The sequence below is a fragment of the Falco cherrug genome, chromosome 4, assembly GCF_023634085.1.
Source record: "Falco cherrug isolate bFalChe1 chromosome 4, bFalChe1.pri, whole genome shotgun sequence".
In the NCBI taxonomy this organism is placed as follows: domain Eukaryota; kingdom Metazoa; phylum Chordata; class Aves; order Falconiformes; family Falconidae; genus Falco; species Falco cherrug.
The window spans coordinates 75,942,005-75,968,399 of NC_073700.1; the positions used below are offsets into that span (position 1 = coordinate 75,942,005).

General features: G+C 35.2%; 1 protein-coding gene across 9 annotated transcripts in view; it reads left to right on the forward strand.

Moving 5' to 3' along the window:
• AKAP9 (A-kinase anchoring protein 9) overlaps window positions 1–26,395 on the forward strand; it is a 120,793-nt gene that overhangs the window by 34,467 nt on the left and 59,931 nt on the right. For 5 of the 9 annotated variants that reach the window (XM_055706577.1, XM_055706582.1, XM_055706580.1 and 2 more), the window contains exons 3-14: window positions 1,679–1,723; window positions 8,692–8,745; window positions 9,145–9,315; window positions 11,802–11,957; window positions 12,968–13,165; window positions 13,957–16,401; window positions 17,958–18,171; window positions 18,901–18,980; window positions 20,429–20,567; window positions 21,069–21,166; window positions 23,134–23,239; window positions 23,663–23,861. In XM_055706577.1, the coding sequence (XP_055562552.1) occupies window positions 1,679–1,723; window positions 8,692–8,745; window positions 9,145–9,315; window positions 11,802–11,957; window positions 12,968–13,165; window positions 13,957–16,401; window positions 17,958–18,171; window positions 18,901–18,980; window positions 20,429–20,567; window positions 21,069–21,166; window positions 23,134–23,239; window positions 23,663–23,861 (3,905 nt within the window). The remainder of the gene's footprint in view (window positions 1–1,678; window positions 1,724–8,691; window positions 8,746–9,144; window positions 9,316–11,801; window positions 11,958–12,967; window positions 13,166–13,956; window positions 16,402–17,957; window positions 18,172–18,900; window positions 18,981–20,428; window positions 20,568–21,068; window positions 21,167–23,133; window positions 23,240–23,662; window positions 23,862–26,395) is intronic. The other 4 variants (XM_055706578.1, XM_055706584.1, XM_055706585.1 and 1 more) reach the window with 4 other exon arrangements.

A 26,395-nucleotide genomic window follows, 5' to 3' on the forward strand; every position in this document is an offset into this window, starting at 1 on the left:
ACCTGCATTTCATGCACCATATAAAGAACTTAAAGAATTAAATATGTACATTTATAGGAATACTTCTAATATTTCTTTGTGAAGTCTTCTGAATTGGAACAAACAATGAAAAATTGTAGTGTGATACAGCCATACACTTGTCATGTATATAAGTAACAATGTGGTTTTCCCTGATTTTATTATTCCTTCCAGAGAACTTTGTCCTAGAACAAGGACACAGATGACAAATACAATGTAAAATTTGTGTGTGTATATGCTTATATACACAAATATACATATAAGTGTATATAATAGGAATACAATATATATTTATATAAAAAATAAATATTGTGAAGTACTAATTGTATATTCCACAGCAGAAACACTTTTGTCACCCTGTGGTTTTAAACCATAGTTTTGATTTCTGTTTTATCTTGACTTATTTTTAAGGTGGACCACTGTATGAATTTTAGCTTCCACGTTTGTATTTTTAATTAGGTTTGAGTACTCTGTACGTAATACCCTCTTTTTAGGTTAATTGCACTGTGGAGCTGCATACTGGATTCAAAATAGGTACAATCGATGATGTTGGGACTATAAAAACTGCAGACGTCCAGTAGGTCTGAGTGGCAGATTTCTTTAAAAAAAAATACAAAACAAAACGCAGCTGACAGTTCCAAATTTTACTGATGTCTACTGATATAAAACTGACTATGTTCCTTTGAAAATAAGACTGACAGAATTAAGTGTGAAATGAAAACTGATTTAATGTGAGGCTGGTTAATGTGTTAAATGAATTTTGGAAAAGCCTATTATGTACACTTCATTTTTGCTAAAGTAGTTTTAACTCAAAATTACGCCTTTTGAGTTCAAAAGGGTACTTACTCCACAGTAGGGCACATTTTGTAGATAATTTGATTTTGCATATTTTCCTACTAACATCTTGATTCTCAAGCCTGTTATATTGTATATAGGTCAGCAAGATACTCTGTATTTAAATCAAGTGTCCTTCATGGCACGTTTATGCTCACTTTGTTAAGACTTTGTTCCTTTAATTGCTCTGATTTATTAGATCACAAGATTTGAGTCTTTGTCCTTGATCTTCCTGGTCACTTTTACTTTTCCTTGGTTTCCATGGAAGCGGAAGGAGAATATGAGTGTTTGTTTTAAAACTCTAGTCAACATCAAAAGTCTTGCCTGTATGAAAATGACGTTCGATAGATGATGATGATGTTTTTAAGCCAGCAATGTTGCTAATTGGGTAAAATAGCTCTACCAGAGAAAAGTCCTTTTCTTGGTACTCCTTACTACTTTAAAAAAAATAATACAAGTAATATTTCCAAATATTATTTGGTACCTGTACATTGTATTTTTATTAGAAGACTTTGTCAGATAATTATAATGTTTCCATGATCATAGTATAGCAAAGAAGACTTTGTCAGATAATTACAATGTTTCCATGATCATAGAATAGCAAAGTAACTTTTTTTTTTAAGCTGGGATTTCAAGAAAGTGGAGGTGGCCTTTGAGATATAGATATAGATATATAGATATAGATAGATATATATATATTCTAATCAAATTCATGTATACCTTACTATTTTCAAATACTGTCTGCATTCTCAGAAACGGATGGAAAATGTCTTCTTTAATATTGTTAGAGTGCCATCATTGTAAATATTTTAATATTTTATTTTAGCCGGAAAGTGAAATTTCCACCACAGTAGAAGATTACAGTTCTGAGGTAAGACTGAAGTAATGTTTTTCCTAACTTTTCTTTCAACTTTTCTTTTGCGTGTTTACTGCAATGCTGTGCATTGTTTTCAAAAAGAGAAGGAAAGAAAGAGCAGACATGATACTAGAGAAAGCTGTTTCATGTTATTACTGGTATCGTTCATGTACCATTAAAGCAAGCATTGTGTTGACTACATAATGGGATGGCTACTATAATCAATAATCCAGTAGATATATGAACTGTTGTAACAATGTCATCATTATGGTTGTATTAATGCTTTGTGTTGCCATTGGAGTTGTGGCTGTGCATAAGCTCTACTAAATTTCTGTGGGCAACTATTTAACAAGTTGATTATGTTTTAATGAGTTCCAAAGCAGCTGTTGCTCAGTGACTGGCTTGGCATCAGTCTGCTGATGGGAGGTGGTGACGTGATGCTTTTGCATCCCTTGTTTAGGGGCTTTGTTTTGTTTTCTTTCACTTATTAAGCTGTCTTTATCTCAGCCCGTGAATTTTCTTGCTTTTAGCCTTCTGATTCCTCTGTCCTGCTGGTAGGTGGAGTGAGTGAGTGACTGGAAGGGGTGCCTAGCTGTGGGCAGGGGTCAGGCCACCACACATTGGGATCTACTGCTCGTCTCTGTAACATCGAAGGCTGGTAGCATATACCGAACTTTGGTCATGCCAAATAAAACAGTTTGTATGTTTGTGAGGAGTAAACTACCTCACTCATAACCATGGGTCAAGAACATGCTTGCAAGAAATAGCCATGGAATATCTGATTACAGTAAATATTGTTTCTAGTTTAAAAAATTAATTTTTTGTGTCTCAATTGCTTTTTGTGGTGACAATCTGGGTCCTGTTTTGCAGATCTTTGTGCTAAACAGTTCTGCAGAACACAACCCAGAATCTTAAGCTTGGCAACAAGTAAGAGGGGGTGTACTAACCAAATGAGCCTCTGTTGCTGAAGTAACTTTGGTAACTTCTTTTAATATTTTTTTTTCTCCCTTTTCCTTGAAAACCTCTTCTGCTTTATTCCCTCTTCTTATATTGGGGTCCTTCTACTGTTCAGCTCAACTTGTCCTAGGTGAAAGCGGCAGTTTTTCTTTCCAGCCTCCCTCATCAAATCCCAGGTGCACTTTCTTCCATAGATTTGGTCTCAGCCTTTTAAGTTGAATTCTTTGCCTGTCCCTCTCTTCCCCAGTCTGACTTTTTCTCTCCCACTGTCCTTTCTTCCTCCTGTCCTTGTTGATAAGCACCCTCACTTTCTTCTGGTGTGTTGGGAGGGAGGCACTTGGGAGTACAGGGAAAACGTCCCCGTCCCCTGACAGTCATTATGGGCTACTTTGAAAATACAGAATACTGAACCATATGGACCCTTGGTATGGTCAATTGTGATTGTTCTTAGGGTGTGTTTTTTGTGATGCAGATTTTCTTTAAAAAGCCCCCCCCCAACCAACCAACCAAAACAAATCCAAACCCTGAGACCAGCACTTCTGGAATTGAAAATTCCAGTCCAGCTGCTGGGGCGTGCTGCAAGTGAAGGAAAGAAAAAACATTTTTATGCAGGGATACGTGCAAGGGGTTGAAGGAAACTCTACCTGGAGGGGAAAAATATAATCAGTTTAAAGATTTTGTATTTTTCATAGATAAAATGTGGTTTATAGGAATTAAAGTAGCAAAGGACAAAAAGGGTCCAAGTTTGCTTTATGTATGGTAAGATGATAGGGTGGTATGTGCACGCAGTTTGCCACTGAGAGTGTAGCAAATGGACTTTTGAACAACTGCCTGTGACCTTACTGCACCTTTTTAGAATATGCATCACCATGGTATGTGATTACTATTAAATGAAATATGCAGTATGTGAAGAATGAACCCATGAAAACAGTTGACAGTGGCATTGATGTTCATGTATTTTTACAAGTGAGAGGTATTACATATGTAACTAAGTAAGACTAAGAAATTTTGATCACTTCTGAGGTGGTAGGAAGCAGTGCTGAAGAGTGATTGCAAAAGCTTAAGAAACACATCTTTGCACGAGGAGGTGGAATACAGAAAAGATCTGTCATAGTGCCTCATGATAATTGTGGATATATTCTGATTTTAAGTGTTTTGTTGTTAGTATCATTTGAATTCAGAGCTTTTATTTTAAAATGAATTCCCACATCTAAACACTTGACTTTACCCCCCTTCAGTCTTTAAAGATTTCTGTAGGTGACTACAGAATATATTAGGGAGCAATTTTTCAGCTACTAAAGACAACAGAATTACATCCAGACTGCCTTCTGAATGTGCCTTTTACAAAATGGCAGATTTCCTCAAAACTGAAGATTTTTTCCAAAAATGCAATGATAGGTGCATTTCTAGGCACTTCTTATTCTCATTCATGCCAAAAGACTTTTTACCTCCCTCAGAGTTATTTTCTAAGACATAAGCAGGCAACACAAAACTTGTGAATAGTAACATGATGATAGTAACGTGATACTGGATCTGGTGAAGAACAAACTCAAGTGGTGAGAGTTATTATCTTAATAAGCTCTTTTAAATTCCAGTTCATTACAGTTGGTTGGTATCTGCAGTGAGGAAACAGGGTGTTTAGGAATGTGTATATTTTAGAAAATGAATTTTCTATATTTTTCATGTCAGCTGTAATGTTATTTTTATTATTAAAAGCTCTAATTAAATTCACGTCCACCCTGTAAATAAAGTGATCTGAGGCCTTTTCGGTTGAAGAAGATGAGAATATGTTGCATTCCATCTGTAACAACATAATTCTGAAGTTGCATGAAATGTTGCTGTGCTTACGTTTTTCAGATACATGGCCTCCATTTCAGAATACTAAGAAATGACACATTTGTAGAAACATAGGCTTGTTGATTCGTCTTTCCCCTCGTTGGTTAGAACATTGGTATTCTTTTTAGTGGTTTTTGTCAGAAATTATGTTGAAAGCAAGGCTGTCATGCTTCAAAGTGAAATAGGTAATAAATAATTTGTTTTGTTGCAGTTGATAAAATAAGTCAGATGTTTATAATTCTTCAGCCCCTTCTTTTGGGGAATTGGATAAAATTCAGTTATGAGTATTTTGCTTTTTAGGAAATTTACCAGACACACAATGATAAGCCAATACGAAATTTGTAGGAACCAGTGAATGTTTATATAGGAATTCTTGTCTTGAAGGAATTTTATTGTAAATACAGTCTCTTGTTCAGGTTTTTTTTTGCCACCTTTCTAAATACATACATTATCAAAGGTAGTAGCCAAACTGGAGACTGATAAATCCATCATGTGGCCAGCTTGCCTTTTGTAACAAATTACTTACTTTGACCAAGGATGACACCTACCTGCATAGTCTTACATTAAATGATAATGGTGATCAGCTATTTAAGGTTATGGTCTCAACTCGGAACTAAGGGAAGCTAGGCTTTTTCCAACAGCTAGTATTTGTGGGTTTTTTTATAACTGTAAGGTGAAATTGCCCCCATATATTTTCTGTATGCCTCAATTTTACAGTATGACGGAAAGACTGTTTCACCTGGTTATTTTTCCCCCCCTTATTGACTCTCTACCCAATTTTTTTTAATGTTAATGAAATTCTATACCTCAACCTTAACCACTACATAAAGAAATCCTTTATTGTGTGCTATTAATATATTAAGAAGTGTATTAAGCCATGATATTTTAAAAAGCCATTAGTTTTTATTCTTCAGAAGTTATTAACTGTAGTTAGATGATTGTAATTATTTTCATCACAAACTGAGAATGTTTTTTGTTTATGGAGTATTAAAAAACCCCAACAAAACACAAAAATCCCACAACTGAAATTCATTTTCCCAAGTAACCCTAATTGCTATGTTTCATACAGTCAGTTGTGACATAACTAGATAATTGAGGAGAGGCTAAGAACAGTGACAAGCAGTGTTGCTGGTCTACGTATTAATTTTTGTGAAGGAGTCGGATGTCTAAAAGTTAAAAGAAAAGGGGGGTGGGGGGAATGAAAACATGAGGTAAAATTGTTAATCCATTCAAAGATACTTCTGTATGTTTCTACTACGAAATCAAAGCACTTGATTAATCAGAAGTCTTCTTGCCTGTCTGTAATAAGTTGTATTGAGGGCATTTTTTATATTTGCCAGTGATTGAACAGTATGCTGAGCATGAATTAGCTATTGATAAAGGGAGATCTCTGTAGTACTGGCATTAATGTTATAAGTAGTCGCACATTACATATTATTGCTACTCTTTCTGGGGTACAGTTTCAAGTCTTCCAAGGTCTAAGGAACATTAAAAGAGGTACAGTGACTTCGTAAGTGTAATCCTGCCCCCTGGTGGCAGTTGTCATGAATTGCTGCCTTAATTCAGTGGTGGAACTTGGGTTTTCTTTGTGTTCTTCTGGAAGATTAATTTGTTTTAAACATATGTATTTACTGATGCAATATAAATAATACCTTTATTTTTAGCCAATAGACTACAAATTTTATTTTACTTTGTATTAGTAAATACTGTTTCTGTGAATTATTTTGAAAATACAAACAAGGAAGAAAAAAATCAGAATGTCCATTGAATGACTTCTATAACCTTCGCTTGTTTCCTGTCTGTTGTTCACCAGAACAGTTGCTCCTGGGCAGCTAATGTGTTGTAAAATCTAATTTTTTCTTACTTTGTTTATGCAATTGTATCTAGAGCTCTGGTTACTCCTTGTTTCCATTACCTTAAAATCCGATGCAGTTTGATTGTTTCTTTACACCTTTGATTGTTTGCTGGGGTATGTAACTAAGCGCATCATAAGGATGTTTCAGCATTAAAGGTGAACTGCAAAGCTTTAAAAGAAAAAAAATTCTAAGAATCTACATCAGTAGTATTTATGGGCTTGCAGAAAATCTCTATATGGGTAAACTACTGGGGCCATGACAGAAAACACAGAAGTTCAGTAGGCCTTTTGTAAACAGATGTTAATGCTGAAGCTGACATCTGGATTACAGTCTTCATATATTGCAGATAAGTGAAAAAATAATTTTAAATTAAGATGTTTTGAAGGTAGTAACTCAGCCCCAACTGTCTTGTCTGTTCTGACACAGAAGGATTCTTGTCGTGCTAGAAGTTGCCAGGCTGCTCTTGAGTCTCCCATGTGCACAGCACCCTGCTGCTGTGGTTTGGCTGCTTTTTCCATGGATTGCAGTGCAGTTTGTTGTCTTGTTGTGTTTCAGTTTGCACTTTAAGAGAAGGCATAAGGCATTTGAAAGGAGAAGGTACCAGATGAGAAATAGCATGGACTACCGTATTACTGTGGTTCATTTCTGTGATCTCTAAGAGTTAGGCTCCTGTGAAATGAGGCAGGATTTCTGAAGTTCCAGGCAGTTGTTTTGAATGAATATAGCAAAATCCCTTTTATAAGTGAAAGGTCTTTTGTAGAAATTTCAGCTGCTGAGGAGTCTGGAACATTTAATGAGATAAGGCTTTTATGTCTTTCCTAGCAGCGCTTGTTATAAAGCAACTAAGAGTCTTTGTTGTTCACAGGAAGAGAAGCATGTCCACTGTGGTAGATTACAAGAATCCTATACTACATCTTTATCAATTAAGCCTAAATAAAATGGGAGTTAAAAAAAAAAGGAAAAGTGTTTCAAAATAGAGTTTCTGTTAAACTACTAGTGTTATTAATCTGGGACATGCCCCAAAATCTGAATAAAGACGTTGGTGCCAGGCGTTGTGTAGATGCTTGTATGTCTGAATGTAGAGCGAACATCTGGCAATACACAAGCGATGTGCAGTGCCTCTGTGAGTTGCCTGGACTGCTGTTTACTGCAATTTTCTTAATTCTTTCTAAAGTAAAGTAATAATCTGCCTGTGTTGTCTTCCTTTTTACTGGAAGCCAGGAATTGAAAGGGCACTGTGTCAGCTCTGCAAATTTTTGTCTAATGCAAGTTTATTCATTCTCTTAATACAAACTTGATGACTATATCGATCCCATTTCTAACTGTGCTTATTGCTTTGCTCAGGCGTAATAGTCCTTTGTAAGTAAGCCCTAATCTAGACTATGGCAAAAGTCTGAGCAGTATAGCTTCTTTCTTTCATGGAAACATAGTATTCCGGTCTGAAACACTGTGATGCATGCCTTTCAGTCTCAAGTAGCGTTATTTTGTTTCAGGCTCTGATGTAATAGAAAGCTCTGAGGGGAAGTACAGCTATTACTGCGTTCTCATTTTAAAACATTGGTCTGCTCCTTTAAAAGCCTGCCTGTCTGTTTTATGGTTACCCAGAAGTACACAACATAATTCTTTTCATTTGGAGGTGGTTTTTTGACCTGTAACTGCCACTTGGGCTTCTGCTTGCCTTTTGGAGATTTGTCCTTACTGGTTTGCACAGTGTGTAGAACCAAAATTCTCACAGAAGCTGAAAGGGATTGCAGTGTGAGGTGGGTGAAAGAGGATTTTCCCCAAATGTCTTATGTTAAATGCATAAATTTTGCCTTGTTCTTTCAATTTTAAGAAATTCCTTCAAATTGAGGATAAGAGTCTTATGATACTGCCTTTCATCTACTATTGAGAGATTGGTGACTTTCAGAAAGAGTAAATCTTGGGGGCGTATAAATAACGTTTAGAATGCATAACTATGTTTAGTAATATAGAGAAATATTAAACAATTTTAAATGCAATAGTACTGCATTTTAATAATTTTAAGTATAAAGCTTTGCATTGACCTTTAAATCTGAATCCCTCTGCTTTCTTTAGATGTTTAAATTCAAAATATGGGGTTTGGTTTTAGACAGTAGTATCCATTTTTGCAGTTTTGGGTGTTTTACCTGTTACATATGCTTACTTTGATGCAATTTACTATATATAAAGCTACTTTGTATTTCAAATGAAATTTTTGTAGCATAAAAATTCCTGTTGGTCTGCAGGAATCCCCACAAAAGATTCAAATGAATGGAAAATAGAAATCAAGGTTTATTTCAAATAATAATGTATTTAGAAATTGTCTTTATACAGGTAAATGGTTGCAGTTTTGTGACAAGAACAGCTATACCTGCAGACTTAATCAGGGTACAGTATTGCAAATTGAATGATAATACTAATGGTAAATACTAAAAACCTCAAAACAATTTGTTCTGAACAAAACCTATGTTGCTGACTAATACTTTATTTTGCATGCTCTGCTCTGCATCTACATTATTTATTATATTTTAATATAGTGTGTCATTAAACTTGAAATTAAAAACAAATTACTACTTCTATTAAGGCTAAGATTATAAAGCAGAACTGGCAGAAATGCTTTATGTTAGTGCTTCTGAGATGTGAATTATACTAACAAAAGAGGTTACCATGGCAATAAGATCTTTGATGCTGTCTTGTATGTTAATGTTCTAAGGTGGCATTTGATATTTTAGTTTACTGTGATAAAGCATAAAAAAATGGCGTGTTAAGGAACTTGGATTGATTTAGGAAGAAGAATTTGGAATTGGAGAGATTTGTTCTGAGTATGGAATGCAGCACTCTCACATGCAACTAGAGGTGATGGAGGATGAATTGGCTGGGAAACAACAAGAAATTGAAGAGCTAAACAGAGAGCTAGAAGAAATGAGGGCAGCTTATGGTACAGAAGGATTGCAACAGGTATAATTACCTTATGTTGCTTTCTGCTTGCTACTTGGTTACATGCAAAATTGCAGAGCATCACCTGAAAGAGTTCACACTTAATGGCAGCTGTTCACAATGCAGTCAGTGTGTGATACAGAATTACACATAATTTCTTTCAATCAATACTATGCACTCTGTTTCTTTGAATGGCATTTCCATCGTGTGTCTTGCTTCTCTGTATTTTGTGACTAAAATTCCAGTTGTCTTTGAAGTGACTTTCTTCAAATCAGGAATGCAAAGACAATTTTCTTCAAGGAGAGCCCTAATTCTTCTCTAGTTGTGCAAAGACTGCGTTTCTTTAATACCTTTCTTTTGCTCCAAGATAAAAAAACCTCAGGTTTTACTTCCTAAGAAATAATATAACTAGTTGATCCTTGAACGAAAAAGATATTTTGTCAGACTTCACGTCTGGAATACAAGGCAGCTGTGTCAGAATGTTTCAATAAACATCTTGGGATTACAGGGAAGTATTTTGTACTTTAGAAATGCCATTGGAATTTAAAGTTAGATTGTAAAGTAAAGAATATTCTTCCAGTTCAAGCAAGTGTGGCAATGCACTGGAAGCAGTGCTTTGTCATGCTTCATGTCTTACTTCTCTCTTTTAATTTGGATTAAAGTCACATCATTGTGTTTTTCTATTTGTTGCAAACTACTACAGAAATTGTTCTAATATTGTCATTTTTGCAATCATTATTATTGCACAGTTATAATTTTTTCTGCTTTCATTTGTATTTTTCTGTGAAAATGGATGTTGTATTTTTCCACCATACTAGACTGATCTTGTTGGTTGCCCTGGAGGAGGTGGTTTACCATTCCTTTGTCTGTTGGTGAATTTCTGGTGTTGCATTTTAAGTCAAACTCAGCTTCTGATTAGTGTGTCTTTTGTCTGTGTTGCTAAACATAATAGTAATAATTACAGCGTAACAAAGAACATAAACATAATTCTAGCTTCTCACAATTGTGACTACTGCTAGATTTTCCTGAAAAAGCTGAAAGTGGAAATGTTTGCATTTTTTAAATGACTGTTTACTATTTAAAAATAAATTAAAATATATTAAAGCAAAGCAGGCTGTGGTACAATAATATCTTAATAGTTGCAGCATGTTTTTTTATGATAGTAGTACAGTGCATATTATCTCGGTTGAGAAATGCATATAGCTTGTTTTTCAGAAGAAACAAAAGAATTGTAAAAGGGGAGTGTGGAAGATACCTTGTTGCTTTAGTTCTGCCTGTTGTTTATAGAAAAAGATTGAATTATAAAAGTTGAAAATTATCATAACAGTGTGTGGATTGGAACAGAGATATTTATTAATTCAATTTCTTTGAACAGATGCAAAAGGAAAGGTATGACATACTTAAGTGTCTGATCTGTTCCTAATTTTCTCTATTATAACAAACATCTAGTATTTCTACTAGGTCTGTGCTTTTATAGTAGGAGTTCAGTCTTGTGAAAAGAACTTTACAGGAATTTCCTCAAATTCTTTGCATAGTTTGGCTTGTTTAAGGGACTTCTGTTTTTTGTATCCCACTGAATAATGTCCCTATCCTCTAAATCAGTAAGCTTTATCTGGAAGCATTACAATTTTAACTTCGAGACTCAGGGTGTAACCTGGAGAAGCTTCTTTTGGGGAACAGTTTGGGAACAAACCATCAGTCATCCTCTATAACTGTTTTAAGAAATTTGCAATATGTAGAGATGAAGATACCACTAGTCTTTAAATAAGTTCAAATAGACATTTAACCAAGTAACACATGTATTTATGTAATTGCACGTAAAATAGTTGGAATTAGTATTGTGGAATTCCTGTTGGCCTGATTGTAATCCTACAAAAAAAGTTAAACAGTTGCAAAGGATTTTTTTCTGTACTTTTGTCATTTCTTCATCATTACAAATTACAAAAGATTCATCTGTTAGGTACACTGTGTAAGTTTTGCAGCTTGAGCTGATTTTCTCATGTAGTTATGAATAATTTCTCAGGGTTCACAATGTAGAGTACTGCATGGTATCTATTACATACTTTTAGTATGATGAATGCAATTTATTGCATTTTCAGTGAAAGGTGATATAACTTGCATTTATTGTGGGAAAAGTGTGTGGACATGAGTAGTTGTACAAAATTGCTGAAACACTATTAGGTAGATTACTCTGGCTTCCTTTATGATGGTTTGTTTATGTGGCCACACTTTTTAGTTTAAAAGCAAGTTAAATACATAGCAATTAACCTTCTTAAAGGTTCAGATTTTGTTCTTTGATAAAGAGAAGTCATATATTGTTAGGTGAGGGGGGAAATTCTGTTTCTGAAATTTTTATAAATAGGGTTTGTGAAAACATAAATGCTCCAGTAGGTCTGTGAGACATCTTTTAAATTGAGAGGGTAGGGATGACTTATTTCTAATTAACTAGAATTAGCTAGTATTTTTTTTTTAAGGTACACTAATAGTTTAAATTTTATATTTTGTAGCTGCAAGAATTTGAAGCTGCTATCAAAAAAAGAGATGACATTATCACTCAGCTCACTACTAACCTACAGCAGGCACGGAAAGAAAAGGATGAAACTATGAGGGAGTTCTTAGAGCTTACTGAACAAAGTCAAAAACTGCAAATTCAGTTTCAGCATGTAAGTTACAGTGCTACCAATATTTATCGGTTTTTGAAAATTGGTGTCACTTTGGATGGTCCATAAAAGGCTACTTCCTTCAGAAACACAGAATTTTTGTGCATTTTTGAAGAATTGCTCTCATAATGTAGATCAGCAGTCACTTTAGGGTCCTACAGTTGTCATTAAAGTACCTGGTTTATTGTACTAATTCACTATAGAATAGTAAAAATTAGGCTGTTTTCTTTCATAGTATATGGTAGTAGCTTCTGATAAATACTGGGTAATGACAGTTATTTTAGGGGAAAACACTTGTGTAATTAGCTCCCAGAGCTTTGGGCAGAAATCCAGCCTGTTCCCTTTGAAATCAAAACAGCCAGTCATCAACTCTGGTGGGCCCCACCACTTCATGCTCTAGTCCTTCCTGTATTTTTGGGTAAAACCTGCCTCTTGTGGTGTTATTAGAAGTTAATTTAAATAACAAAGTTAAGTTTCAGAGAAGCATTTGTTCTAAAAGCACTAGTGACTGAGGTGCTCTGTTAGCCTGTGTGACCACAGTTTACAGTGTTGCAGTTGATATTGTAGTATTTTGTGCTGTTTAAGCACCTTATAAAGCTCTTTTGAGCTTCAAGTGGATTATATTCTGAAGCCTGAGTTATTTATTATTAAAAATCTGGTTATGGGGACAGTAATTGCAACTAGTTCATTTTACTACTTAGAAATGTTTCTGAGACACTGCTGTCCTGTGCTAGCTCACCATGAAATGATTTAATATTGAATATCTTTTATTGGTTAGCCATCCCAAATGAATAAGGCTATATCAGTACCTCCTAAAAGACCTTCTAAAATTTTGCGATAGTCTTCAGGCCTGTGATGTGGAAGAAGAAAATAAAGATCACTCTTTGTATGTATTTTTTAATACAGTAATAACATTATTTAAAAAATAATAATAAAAATATTGTTTATATGTAGTACAAGCTGTTTCTGAAGAACTTGATGTATTTTAAGTTTTATTTTTTTTAACATTCAAGTTGCAGGCAAGTGAAGCACTAAGGAACACCAGCCATAGTTGCACAGCTGCTGATTTATTGCAAGCCAAGCAACAGATAATTTCACATCAGCAACAGCTAGAAGAACAAGAATGTCTGTTGAAGAATTACCAAAAAAAGAATGAAGAGTTTGAAGTGCAGATTACATACCTTCAAGACAAAATCACAGCATATGAAATGGTATGTTCCTTACTAGAAAGATCACTTTTCCTAATCTGTTTGTTCCTTTCAGGATTTTATAGTTGCTTTGAAATATAAGGGCCAAATCACAGATTGTGAGCGTGCTGTATATAATGCATACAAAGATTTTTCTAATTTAATTTTAATTCTAACCTAATTTTAAATTTAAGACTGCTTCTGTTAACTAACACGTAATACATGCATAGTTTAAACCTGAAATTTTTAAATCAGTAATATGTATCATGTTCTAAAAAAATGAAGAAATATTTACAACAAATTATGAAACTATACTGTATATTAGAATGTCTTGATTAAATTAGATCATTTTGTTAGGAAAAAAAATTAAAATAACCTGGTTGAACAGTCTTTTCTGTCTTAAGGAAAGAACCAGTTCTTTTCTTCGTGTAATTTTTTTTATTATCCTTCCTAGAAAACATCTTAAAAGTTCCTAAAAAAATAAAATATCATTAACAGTGACAAGAGACAAAGCTTGTACCAATTTTTATTTTTTTTTTTTAAAGTATCAGAGCACAACTGGGGAAAATGGAAGTAACTGGTGTTTTTTGATTTTGTTTGGTTGTTTTCCTTTGTTTGCGGGGGCAGGGATTGTCACTTATTCCAAAGGTACTGAAAGCCTTTAAATGAGGTCAACAAATAATTTATATTTAGTTCTTATAAATGATCGCTAGCCTTCTAAAAAAGGCATTGTGTTTAATAGCTAAGTCTATAAATGTTCTTATATGTTCAGATGAACTAAAAATAAGAACATGGTTTTTGCTCATTTTTTAAAGGAAAAACAGAAAAATGAGGGAGAAGATTTGAGTAAACTACAGGAAAAAGAAGCATTAGTTGGAGAGCTGGAAGCAAAACTTGGAGAAGAAGAAAAAAATTCATTTCAGCTTAAGGAAAAATTATCAGATGTCAGTAAATTGCTTGAAGAATTGAAAGAACAGATTTCACTAAAGAACCAGGAGATAAGTAACATGAAAGTTGAACTTGCCACCTACAAACAGAAAGAAAGGCAGTGTTCCGATGAAATAAAACAATTAATGGGAACTGTGGAAGAATTGCAGAAACGATGTTATAAAGACAGCCAGTCTGAAGCTGACATTGTGCAAAGAATGGAATTAGAAACACAAAGGAGACTGGCACAACTTCAGGCTGAATTAGATGAAATGCATGGGCAGCAGATTGTACAAATGAAGCAAGAATTAATTAAGCAACATGCAGTGGAAATAGAACAGCGTCTTTTGCAACAAAAAGTAGAATTGGAGAAAACTTCAGGTCTGTGTTTGAATGAGTATGTTAATGAAGATCAAATGCATTTAATGAATATTAAAATTAATGAATTGAATGTAAAATTGCAAGATGCTGATAATGAAAGGGAAAAAATAAAGCAAGAGTTGTCACAACAAATGGAAGTCATTTCAGCTGAGAAGTCTCTTCAACAAAATAAAATCGAAGATCTTTTCCAAGAGCTGAATTTTTCAAGAGAGCAGGTTCAAAGAGCCAAACAGACTATAGTGGACATGGAATGTAGATTAAATGAAGCTGAAAAATACCAGATTGTGATTGAAGATTTAAAAACTCAGCTGGATTCTGCTTCTGAATTTAGGAAGGAATTGGAATTAAAACATGAGGCAGAAGTCACAAATTACAAAATAAAACTTGAAATGCTAGAAAGGGAGAAGGATGCGGTTTTGGACAGAATGGCTGAATCTCAAGAAGCAGAATTGGAGAGACTGAGAACAAAGCTGCTGTTTAGTCATGAAGAGGAACTTTCCAGACTTAAAGAAGACTTACAAAAAGAGCACATGGTGAACATGGAAAACCTTAAAGATAACTTGAATATGCATCATAAACAGCAGTTAGATGAGGTACAAAATGAAATGAGTCAAAAGATGGAAGCCATGCAATACGAAAAGGACAACTTAATTACAAAGCAAAATCAGTTGATATTAGAGATTTCAAACCTAAAAGATTTACAGCAGTCTATTGTGAATTCTAGATCTGAAGAAATGACACTTCAAATCCATGAGCTGCAGAATGAGATTGAAGTGCTTAGGCAGGAGGAAAAGGAAAAAGGTACCCTTGAACAAGAAATTCAGGAGCTGCAGCTTAAAACTGAGTTGATGCAGGAACAAATGAGGAAGACAGAAGATAGCTTTAAAAAAAAGTGTTCAGAACTTGAAAGGCAAAATAACATTCTGAAGGGGGAAAACAAATCTCTGGAAGAGAAATTAAAAAGTATGTTGGTAAGCTCTGAAGAAAATGTCATTTTTAACAACAGTGTTAGCTCTAAGTCAGAAATTTTGGACTTGCAAAAAACGGTAGAAAAGCTGATTACTGAAAATGAGCAACTTAAAAACCAAAATGGTCAACTCCAAGAGGATACTGAAAGGCAGAAGAGTGTGTTTGCATTTACCGAGAAAAAATTTGAAGCTGATTGTGAAGAGCTGCAGAAAGAATGTGCAAGTCTTCTGAAGGCAAAAACTGAGTTAGAAGAGACCAAGAATAAGCAGGAAGCTGAATATAAAAGCAAACTCAAAGCTTTGAATGAAAAACTTCACCACTTGCAAAGCAATAGATTGGTTTTATTTAAGACTAAAACTTCTGATTTTGAAGGAAGTAAAGAAATCAAGGTCTTCAGGGCAGACACATTTGAGGCTGGAGACGTTGAGAAAGATATGACAGAACTTATGGAAAAGCTCGAGGTTACACAGCGTGAGAAACTGGAATTATCCCTGAGACTTTCGGATCTCTCGGAACAGTTGAAGTCAAAACATAGTGAAATTTGTCATTTAAATGAAAAAGTTAAATCCTTAAAAGATGAGAAAGAACAAGTTGTAGCAAAATGTAAAGAACTAGAAGTCATAATTAGCCATGCTCAGAGAGGAATTAGGAGTAGTAATGTCACTAAGACAAAATGCTCTAAAGGAAAATCTCTAAAGACTGCTGCTCCAGTAGCTGAAAGTAGAAATAAAACCCCTGGTCCAAGGAATAAAGTTGATGAAAGAATAAATCTAAGAGGAAATCTAGGTTTGGATAAAGATACCAGTCATGAGGTAACAAAAAGAAAGGAAGTTGAGCAAATGTTGAAACCAGAACAGCAGTCTTTTGTAGAACATTTGCATGGAGTGACAGACAGACTGACGGATGAAACATCATTAATAGCCATTGCACAGAGTGAACATAATACTCTTCAGCAGCAAGTGGATGCCTTAAAATCAGAACAGGTATGTTACATAAAGCAGTGTAGAAAATAATTTACCTATGAAAATTTGTAGGACCTTGCACTTGGAAATTTGCATCATGTTTTTCCTATTAGCTACTTTGAAGTACAGATGTGTGGTTGTGTGTGTGTGGCAGTGTAGCCGGTGGTTGAAAGTGGTTACTTGAATGACCAGAATGGTAATCGTACTCAGTGTGTATGAAGATAATGTTTTTCAGTGAAAGAAATATTCTTCCCTTGCATTTAATTAGATCAACAATGACAACAAAAAAAGGTAAGGAGAAGAGGCCTGTAACATTTCACACTTTGATATAGGATTTAACCTACTTGAGATGAAAACTTATTCAGGATGTAATTTAATCTGTGATTAGCTTTTCAACTTGCTAAGTAGTCAATTCAAACAATATAGAGATAGTGAAACTCTTAACTTCTTCAGTTATCTTTTGTCAAACCTGTGAAATATCAAGCTTGTGAAAAACTAATCTTCAATCATCAAGATCTCTGTGTGTATGCTGTTACCACTTCTTAAGAAATGTATCTGGATGTGAATGTGAGAAGAGAAGCGTGTGAAGATAAGTTACGTGTCATGTGATTGTTACCAATCTCTTAGTTTTTCTGGAGAAATTTTTCTCATATTTTTTGGTATTGTAAATGAATTGCAGGTAGTATGGAAAGGATTGTAATTTGCTAGTAAAAATAGCGAAGTATTGAATTACCAGTATTTAATTAGGTGCTGGAATCATAAATCTGCCTTTAAATTTATATACAGTGATGAAGTTGAATAGCGTGGTGCAAGAAGTATGCAACCAAGTTTTCTGTAGAAATAGATGAGAACAAGTCTACTATTTTTCATGTTCTAAAAATGCACCTAGCAGTGAACTAATACCACCATTGCCTACTTCTATGTTGTTTTGTAGTTCATTCATTTCCTAAGAAATAAAATCACAAGTAAAGCCACATTGGAAACAGTTCTGAGATTATAGAAAAAAGCTACAGCTGTGTAATATTTGTTTGGGGTTTTTTATGAGGATGTGAATAAGGGTCTTGCAATTTCCTGCCATAGAACTAAAAAATCATTATGGTCCAGAAGTGTCTATAAAAATATGTTCAGGTTTGAACTCTAAGTAGCTCATTATTGGCATATCCTAAACAATAACCAAAAGTGCAGGCTAGAACTACAAGCCGTGGAAATCAATGTTTTTAAGGTCTACTAATAATACGGTCTTCTTTCCTGTATTTGGAGTGAGCTTTCTTAGCTTACTTTGGTGGTGATAGTGCTTTCACTTCATCAGGTAACATTTGTTGAGTTTTTATCACTGCAAAATAGTAATTGGAGCATATTGAGTTTCGTTGGTTTTAGTTCAATTTTTAGTTTAAATTTAAGAAGTCTTACACTATTTTGTTACAATTCAATTTTCCAACCTTTGTATATTTAAATTTACCTAAAGTATACCATATATGCAGTATTCCATTCAACGCTATTGATTTCAGAAATTTAAGATGGGACTTTTTTATTTTCCTGTTTCTCACTCATTGTAAAATGTGTCTTTTTATTCAAAGACTGATTTACGGCTACAGATGGAAGCACAGCGCATTTGCCTATCCCTGGTTTATTCAGCTCATGTAGACCAGGTTCGTGAGTGCTTGAAAGCAGAAAAAGAGAGTGCTCTTTGCAGTCTTAAAGAGGAACTTGTAAGTAGTCACCTGCAAGAGATGAATGATCTTAAAAAAATGCATCAACTGGAGCTCCAGACCTTGAAAATTCAACAAGCAGGTAACTTGGCCAAAATTATGGCAGTGAAGCTCTTGATATGTAAGTGTCTTTAAAAAAAAAATCACAAAAGTTTGTGCATGTAGCTATCCAATAAATTGTTTTTGTAGAACATTTTGTAGTGGTTTTGTACCAAATTGCTTACCCATTACAAGTAGTCTATTACTTGGTGTACTTAAAAAAGCAAACAAAAAGTAATAATAATATAAAAGAAGGAACAGAAAGTACTCGTGTTTTGCCATTTGTATTGGGTCAATTAATTGTAAAGAAATATACAAAAGATTAACATACACAGTTGTATTCCTTACTGAAATAATAAGCAAATGCATCAGCAAAATATTTTTGGCTTGTTCTGTTCTCTGTTCTTTGAATTCCTGCATTGACTCCCTGCCCACATTAGTTAAGCTTCTTTGCTACTACTTCTTTGCCATAGTGAGCTTTTATGTTATCATGATGGGTTTTTTTGTGTCATCCCATAATTTGCCCTTGCATAATTTTTTGGCGTAAGTTCTTTGCCCTACAGTATGTTTCTGTAAAGTTTCTAGACATCACTAACACACAAAGCCATTTGTTACCACTTCCTCCTCTTGAACATGCAGTTCTACTATAAGTGAGTCTGTGTGATGGAACAAAAAGAAAGCCGAAGAGGCAATGTGACTGAGGCAGGAAATTAGGCCTTTGAAAAGTTGTTGTGCATCTAGTGTTTACAAATTATTCATATTTTATTTATAGATGATGAAGTCAAATCTACACAAAGACTTATAGAAGAGCTGAATGAAGCTGTAACTGAGGAATGTACTAGGCTTGCTCAGGTAAGATTTAACAAAAAGCCTTTTTAAAAAGAAAATTCTGAAAACAAAAACATGTGTACAGAGAGTCCTCGTATTTTTCTGCATAATTTCAAACAGGGGTTTTTTTTTGCAGCTTTTCTCTTTGCATTGATCTCAAAACAGAGACTGCTAAACCTGACCTTCCAAAATAACAAGGAGTTTTGTAATATTTTTCCCCCTGCTTTTTATATCCTTGTTCAGACAATTCTTCTGTCTTGTACCTAGTCTTAATCTTCTGTCTAATGTTTCTCTTACATCTACTAGTTCAGAAGTATTTTTTTTCTTTCTGTGTGTGTCTGGCTCTATGTTTTGATTTAACAGTCATCCAATGTCACACACATATTGACGCACAGGACATCACACTCATATCTGCAGTAAGATAGTAATTTCTTTCTTAGCTGCAGGATATCTTTCAAAGACTTAAGTGTCTAAGAAGCTAGTAAAATTGCTGTCTATATTGTTCTCAGTAATCAAATATTATAGTAAAAAATTTAAGCTTATTTTTAGTCTGCGTTCTAGTATCAGCCACCAGTAATACTACTTTGCCATATCTTTTGGGGAAAATAGACAACAGAACTTTTTTACTTGAGAGCCAACTTAGGAGAGATTAAGCAGGACTCCATGGTAGCTCACAGAATGTAGCAGCTAGATGAGAGCCTGACATCAGTTGTTTCACAGCTGAGAAGAACGCTGCTGTTATGTATGATTCCATGTTGAGCTTTTGGAGGAATTGTGATTTTACTTTTGTAAGCTGAATTTGCTGTCTATGGAGTCCAAAATCTTTAACTGAAGAATGCCACTGTGTGCTCTGAGCAGCCTGTTTCTTTTCAGGATCATTTATCTTCAGAAATTGTACAGATAAATCTTCTCTTTGCCTAGTCATGGTAAATATGGTAGCTATTCTGCTGGCCACATAACACCAACAAACATGAGGCGTTCTGGTTTATGATTTGCATGAGTTTTCTTATGCCATCCCCTTTTATACTATTTGTTGAATACTTAAGGACATGATGAATGGTAATCTCTAAAGAGGTACACATTTCTGCCTTAGGGAATCCTCCTTCCAAGTAAAATTGCGGTTTACAAGAATGAGACATTTATAACGTAAATTTGCTTTCAGTATTAATGAAGGAGGCCTTTCTTTGCAAGATTTTAATACTTGGCAGTTCCAAATTAAATAAGAATTCAAAAATATATGTATTTATGTTTTAGCTGAAAAGTTTTTCCATACCTGTTTCTTTTATCAGGAGTTTTAAAGATTTTCTAGGTCCTTATGACAGAACAAAACATCTATGCCATCATTTCCACAGAAGATAATATTCACAAAGTACTACTTTCCTGCCAGCATTTTTCTTGTTTTGTTTTAGAATTGTGATTGATAAATTAACAAAAAATTCTTCACTTTTTTTTTTGTTTAATTTGTTATGCAGGCTTTGTGTTACAATCAAAAGGAACATTCTTCACCTGCTGTAGAAGCTGGTGATAGGGGACAGGATATTTTCCACGAACCTGCTGCTGTGAAAGAAAAACTGAGTGTAGAATTACCAATACATAGAGGTCAGGCTCAAGGTAATGACATTGTACTATCATGCTGGTTAAAAGAAAATAATAAATTACTGATTTCAAGTATTTCAGACTGGCAATTATACCATTGGTTGTTCAGGTGCTGATTAATGTGACTAAATAGCTGCTTTAGGGATTTCCTCACTGTTCTGAACCACTTCTGATTTTTTTTTTTTTATTATGGGTATTTTCTTGTGCTGCTTTCATTGTAGTGGAAATTGGTGAAAAAAGTGGTTTGGGTTTGTTTTCCTTCCCCTTCTCCTTTTGTAGAAGAAGCTAGCAGCTTTACCAAAAAAATCATATATATCAATACTATATAAAAATGCATCCAAAATTTGGAAGGGGCCTCAGTTGTTTCAATAATATGTAATGTTTATCAGATAATTCTTCATTAGAGAACTTGTGAACAATTCACTGTATTAAAATTGTTAAAGTTTGTGGTAAAATGTTTGATTTCAGTTTGTTGGTTGGTTGTGTTTTTTCTAAGTCCCTGGTTATGTTGTTTAGCTGTGCAAGAGCGTATGGATGCACTTCTACACAGGATAATGGAAGAGTACAGTAGGCTGAAAGCACTTCAAACACAGCTGATAAAGGATTGTAAACAGGTAAACATTTTTAATATATATAAGTGTTTGAATTTTCTCTTGCATGAATTCCCTCTGAACGAGCAAAGAATGTGTTTGCAATTGTGTTTATGTATTGTGGTTGAGTGCAGAGGAAGGCAAAGATTTGATAAAATAGAGAAAGCTGCTACCCACGTCACAGAATTGTGGAATGGCTGATGTTAGAAGGAACCTCTGGAGTTTATCTAATCCAACCCCTCACACAAAGCAGGGTCAGCAAGAGGAGGTTGCCTGGCACTGTGTCACATGGAATTTTGAGTATCTCCAAGGATGGAGAGTCTAGTGGCCAACCTTGTCTTCTTCAGGTTACACATTTCCAGTTCTCTCAGCCTGGCCTTGTAAGACAAATGCTCCAAGCCCCCCATCCCCTTTGTGACCCTCTGCTGGACTCATGCCAGTATGTCCATTTCTCTCTTATACTGGGGGTGCAGCACTGGAACCGGCAGTCCAGATGTGCCTCACCAGTGCTGGGTAGAGAGGAAGGATCCCCTCCCTTGACCCTATGGCGAACACTCTTCCTAATGCAGGCCAGGAGGCTGTTGGACTTTTGTCATAATGGCACATTACTGATTCCTGTCCAACTTGGCGCCTAGGCCCCCACGTCCTTTTCTGCAAAGCTGCTTTCCAGCTGGGAAGTCCTCTGCATGTACTGGGGCAAAGGGCTATTCCTCTCTAGGGTGAAGGACTTGCCGTTCACCTTTGTTGAACTTAATGAGGCTCCTGTCAGCCCATTTCTCTGGCCTGTTGAGGTCTCTTGAAACAGCAGCACAACCGTCTGGTGTATCAGCCACTCCTCCCAGTTCCGTACAGTCTGCAAAGCTGCTGAGGGTGCACTCTTGTCCCGTTATCCAGGACATTAATGAAAAGATTAAACAGTATCGGTTCTAGTATCAACCGATTAGGTATACCACTAGTACTAGTTACTGGCTTCCAACTGGACTTTGTGCAACCGATCACAATTTTTTTGAGCCCAGCAGTTCAGCCAGTTTGCAGTTGGCCTTGCCATCCCCATTCTTCATCAGTGTGTCTGTGGGCATGTAATAAGAGGTGATGTTGAAAGGTTGGTCAGGTATGATTTCCCCTTTAATAAATCCATACCGAGTACTCCCAAATGGAGTATCTTCTTGGCTTTATATGTTTGGGAATGGTTTCCAGGATTATTTTCTCCATTGCCTTCCCAGAGATCAAAGTGAGGGTGACTTGACTGTAGTTCCCCAAAACTTTCTTACTTTTCTTGAAGTAGGAGTGCTTTTATCTAGTCCTCAGAAACCACCCTCAATCACAATGTCCTTTGAAAGATAATTGAGGATGGCCTCGCAGTAACATAGACCAGCTCCGTCAGCACTGCTTGGTGTCTCCCATCAGGCTCTACCAAATTTTTCATGTCTCGTTTGTTCCCTCACCTGATTCTCCTCCACCAAGGTTGTCTTCCTTGCTCCAAACTTTTACACTTACCTTGGGGGCCTGGGATTCCTAATGACAAATTTTGTCAGTAAAGTTGGAGTTAGTTACTTCCATGTATTAAATAGAGTACACTAGCCAATTATATCAAGAGATGGTTGCAGGTCACGTGTATTGGTGGATATAGATGTAGAAAAAAAACATTTGTATGTGAAAACTGCATCTTGGGCCTGAGGAGGGTATTAACGTTTACCTCTTCTTCTTGGAAAGGAAGTATAATGGTCCTGGAGTCAGAGGAATTATGACTTAACAGTTTAGGTCCAAAGAGAGGAATTTGAGATTTACGGTGGACATTCTACATAGGCTGATCATCTAGCTAATAAATGTATACTTGGTCATTCGGGCTGTAAAATGAAACATGTAACACTGGTTACGCTCTCTTATGCATTGACTATCAACCTTTCTTATATGTTTATAATTACAGTTAATATGTTTGCATTATTCCTGGACAAATTGTCATCACTTGTATTTACTTGATTATTTTTTAGGTCAAAGAACCATGGCTATCTTCTTCACAAAGGAGGAAAGAAGACAAACCTTGCCACCTGGAAACACGGAATGAGTGTCTGCAGACCCCTTCTCAGGGTCCAATGGGTAAAAAGATGCATATGTTGTTCTTAATGAGTACATATTCAGAGAGAGAGAGGACAATGACTTCAAATTTTAACTGATTTATAGATTGCTACAGCTTAAAGCGCCTAAGAGATTTTTGCAGATTTTGCAGTATGATACTCTTGATAATTTTTTTTTTTTAAATTGCTGTAATATTTTGGAATTACATTCTGTGAAACAGTTTTGGTTTAGGCTTTTTTGGTTTTCCACCAAAAAGTTCTGTTAGCCATATCAAATATAGTTTTGCAAAATTGAAGATGAAGTTAGAATTATTTGTTTTGGAAAAGTAATTGATATGATATCAGAATAATTTTTAAACCACGATAATTATTCAGTCCATCATTGCTAATAACTTGAGAGGGAGTTTTATTATTCCCATCCACCCACCCAATAACCTACATATAGATTCTACAGTTCAAGAATATTGTTTGAAGGAGATGGGGAACCTTAAAACACAGCTTGAAGAACAGCATGCTCAAGAACTGGAACACCTCCGGTCCTATTTCCAACAGCAGCTGAAAGAACGTGAAGAGAGATACATTACAGAGATTGTCCATCTGCAGGACAAGCTTCAGAGTGCTGGGGTGTCCTCTGACCGCATGAGGTATTAATCTGTTCTTTAATCCTTGTAACTTTGCACTGCGTACAAAACAAGTGTTTCAGGTAACCATTTGTGTAAAGCTACGTGTTTTATTTCAAAATTTGAGAAATTCTTTATAAAAACATTACTCTTATGTTGTTCCATCAGGAGTTGTTGAGTGTTATGAAGAAATGACGTAAACATTGCAAACTAAGTAGTGCAGCATTTAGAATTTATTACATTTTTATAGTTAATAGAGGCTGATTTGATAATTGGGATAACGTACAAATGTCATTTTGTATAGATGAGCTTTTTAGCAGTAATTTCAAAACTCCTGACTTGATAGACCACTTTTAAGCCTTGAACTTCCAGGCAGTGTACTTTACAACTAAAGACACCTGGTTAAGAGACAGTTGCATGAAATTGGTGATTTTCTAGAATTATATGTAACAATAAAGTTCATGGCAGAATTGAGGTCCAGTTAATACGTTCTGGCTTTCACCAAATTGTGGGCCATGGGATACACTCAACAGCCTTCTCCTGGCCCTGACCTTTGTGGCCATTCAAAACTGAAAGAGTTGAAATTGTCATGGGGGAATCCTGACAGCTATGGAGCCTGCTTCTGTTCCCCGATTCTTTCATTGTCCCTTGAATGCGTTCAAGGAGTGGTGGGTGCTTTTAATTGTGCCTGATTCAGTGTCATCTCTGGTTTCCTGTTCTTCTGTTTTTGACCCTTGTATTCCTTGCATTTACTTACATTACAGTTTAATTTACTATCCTACAAATCTGCTCAGATTGTCTGCATTTTTCTTTTATCTGAATCTCCCTTCTGTGAGAGAGAACTGTGAGGGCTTGTTAGTCAGACCAGTGCCCAACTGTAAAAGGCAAATGGATAGACACAGTGGCAATAGGATATGCTACTGAAAAGGGGGGGAAATTGTCTAAATGTTTCTGGAAATTGTTAAATACTTGATATACTTACCACAGTACACCCTTAAAAAGCAAAAGGACTGTGGTAGGATAAATCCTTAGAAGGCGAGAGAAATGAAGATGAAAGTATTTTCCTTCAACCATGACCCATCAGAACCAAACCAGCTGTTTTTCCGTTATTGTTTGATCACAGCCTTTTTTCAGCCATCTGTTTTTTCTAACTTTTAAACAGTTTTCCTTTCATTCCTTAAAATATATTTCTAATCTTGGAAGTGGCAAGTAAAATAACCAAATCTTTTTCCTTCTATGAATTAACACTTATATATATTTGGTTTTATAAACAAGAGGTCCAAGTTCTGCAAATGATTATTTATCTGTAAGACTGAGACTTGTAATTTTATATGACTATTTTTCACTATCTGCCTTGTAGAGTCAGTACATGTTTATTAGTTTATTAGCCTGAGTTTGGTTTTAAGGGACTATATGGCTTCTTAATTACTTTTTAATTGGTTAAGGGAAAAAAAAACCCTATGAGCATTTTCAAAATGCTTTTTGTAAAACTATATACTTCTGTATGTGTGCTGGCCAAGACAAGGTGTAGATATTCATATATCATTTTTAAACTGTTTTTAAATGGATAGTTAGTGTTCTGATTTAATCTATGCTAACTATTCACCTAAAATACTCAAAATTCACTTTACATATGTTTAATGAGAATTTATAGTGTTTATCGATATTTAGGAGCTAACAGTAGGGAAGACATTTCCCTTGAAGTGTTGCATTCTCTTAGCTTTCATACTTGAATGTTTAAGGTTTTAAACATTAAAATTAAACTGGAGTTTTACAGGAAGAGTTCCTAGATTGGTACCTAAACTGGTTTCTAATAATGTATGGAGGTCTGTCTCGTTACATCTCCAGCTGGAAGAGATGAGTCTCTTTTAATGGTGTAGTCAGTAGCCTGTTGAATGATCTCTTACATACTCAATCTCCATACCTGATTTGTTGCTGCATCTTTTAAACTAAGATCTGAGTATAGCTGTGGCCAAGCGTGGGAATTTTTGTAAAAACCCAACCCAACCAACCAGTTGCTACTATTCATTCACCAAATGAAATGTGAATGCTAAAAATAATGGGTTGCTCTTGTAATTAAAATTCTCACAAATTTTATAAAAACTACTGTTCTGGACTCCATTTCAGGATTATTTATGCCAGCTCTCAGATCTGAGCAAAAGGAAACTTCATGGTCTATGTAAAACCCTAGCATAGTTAAGACTGCAAGTCTCTCAGACAATAAACTTGCCTGCTAACTTAAATTTGTATCCTGTCTTTTAGCAAGGTGTTAGTTCCTTTTTGGTAGCAGATCACAAATATTAGAGGAGATATTTTTTTTTATTATTTTAGGTAGTTTGATACTGTATCTTTTCCTTTTGGCAGTGTAATTCTGTTAAGCCTTTTTCAATATGTAGTGAAAGGGGAGCTAGAGTTTTGGTGATGTGTGATGTTACTTTGGTGTTTATTGACTTACAGCACTGTGAATACGTAGAGCGGTTCTGTTGGAAAAGACTGTCTCTGAATATATTTCAGCATGTTGTTATCTAAATATAAAGTGAATCAGATTTCTTACTATT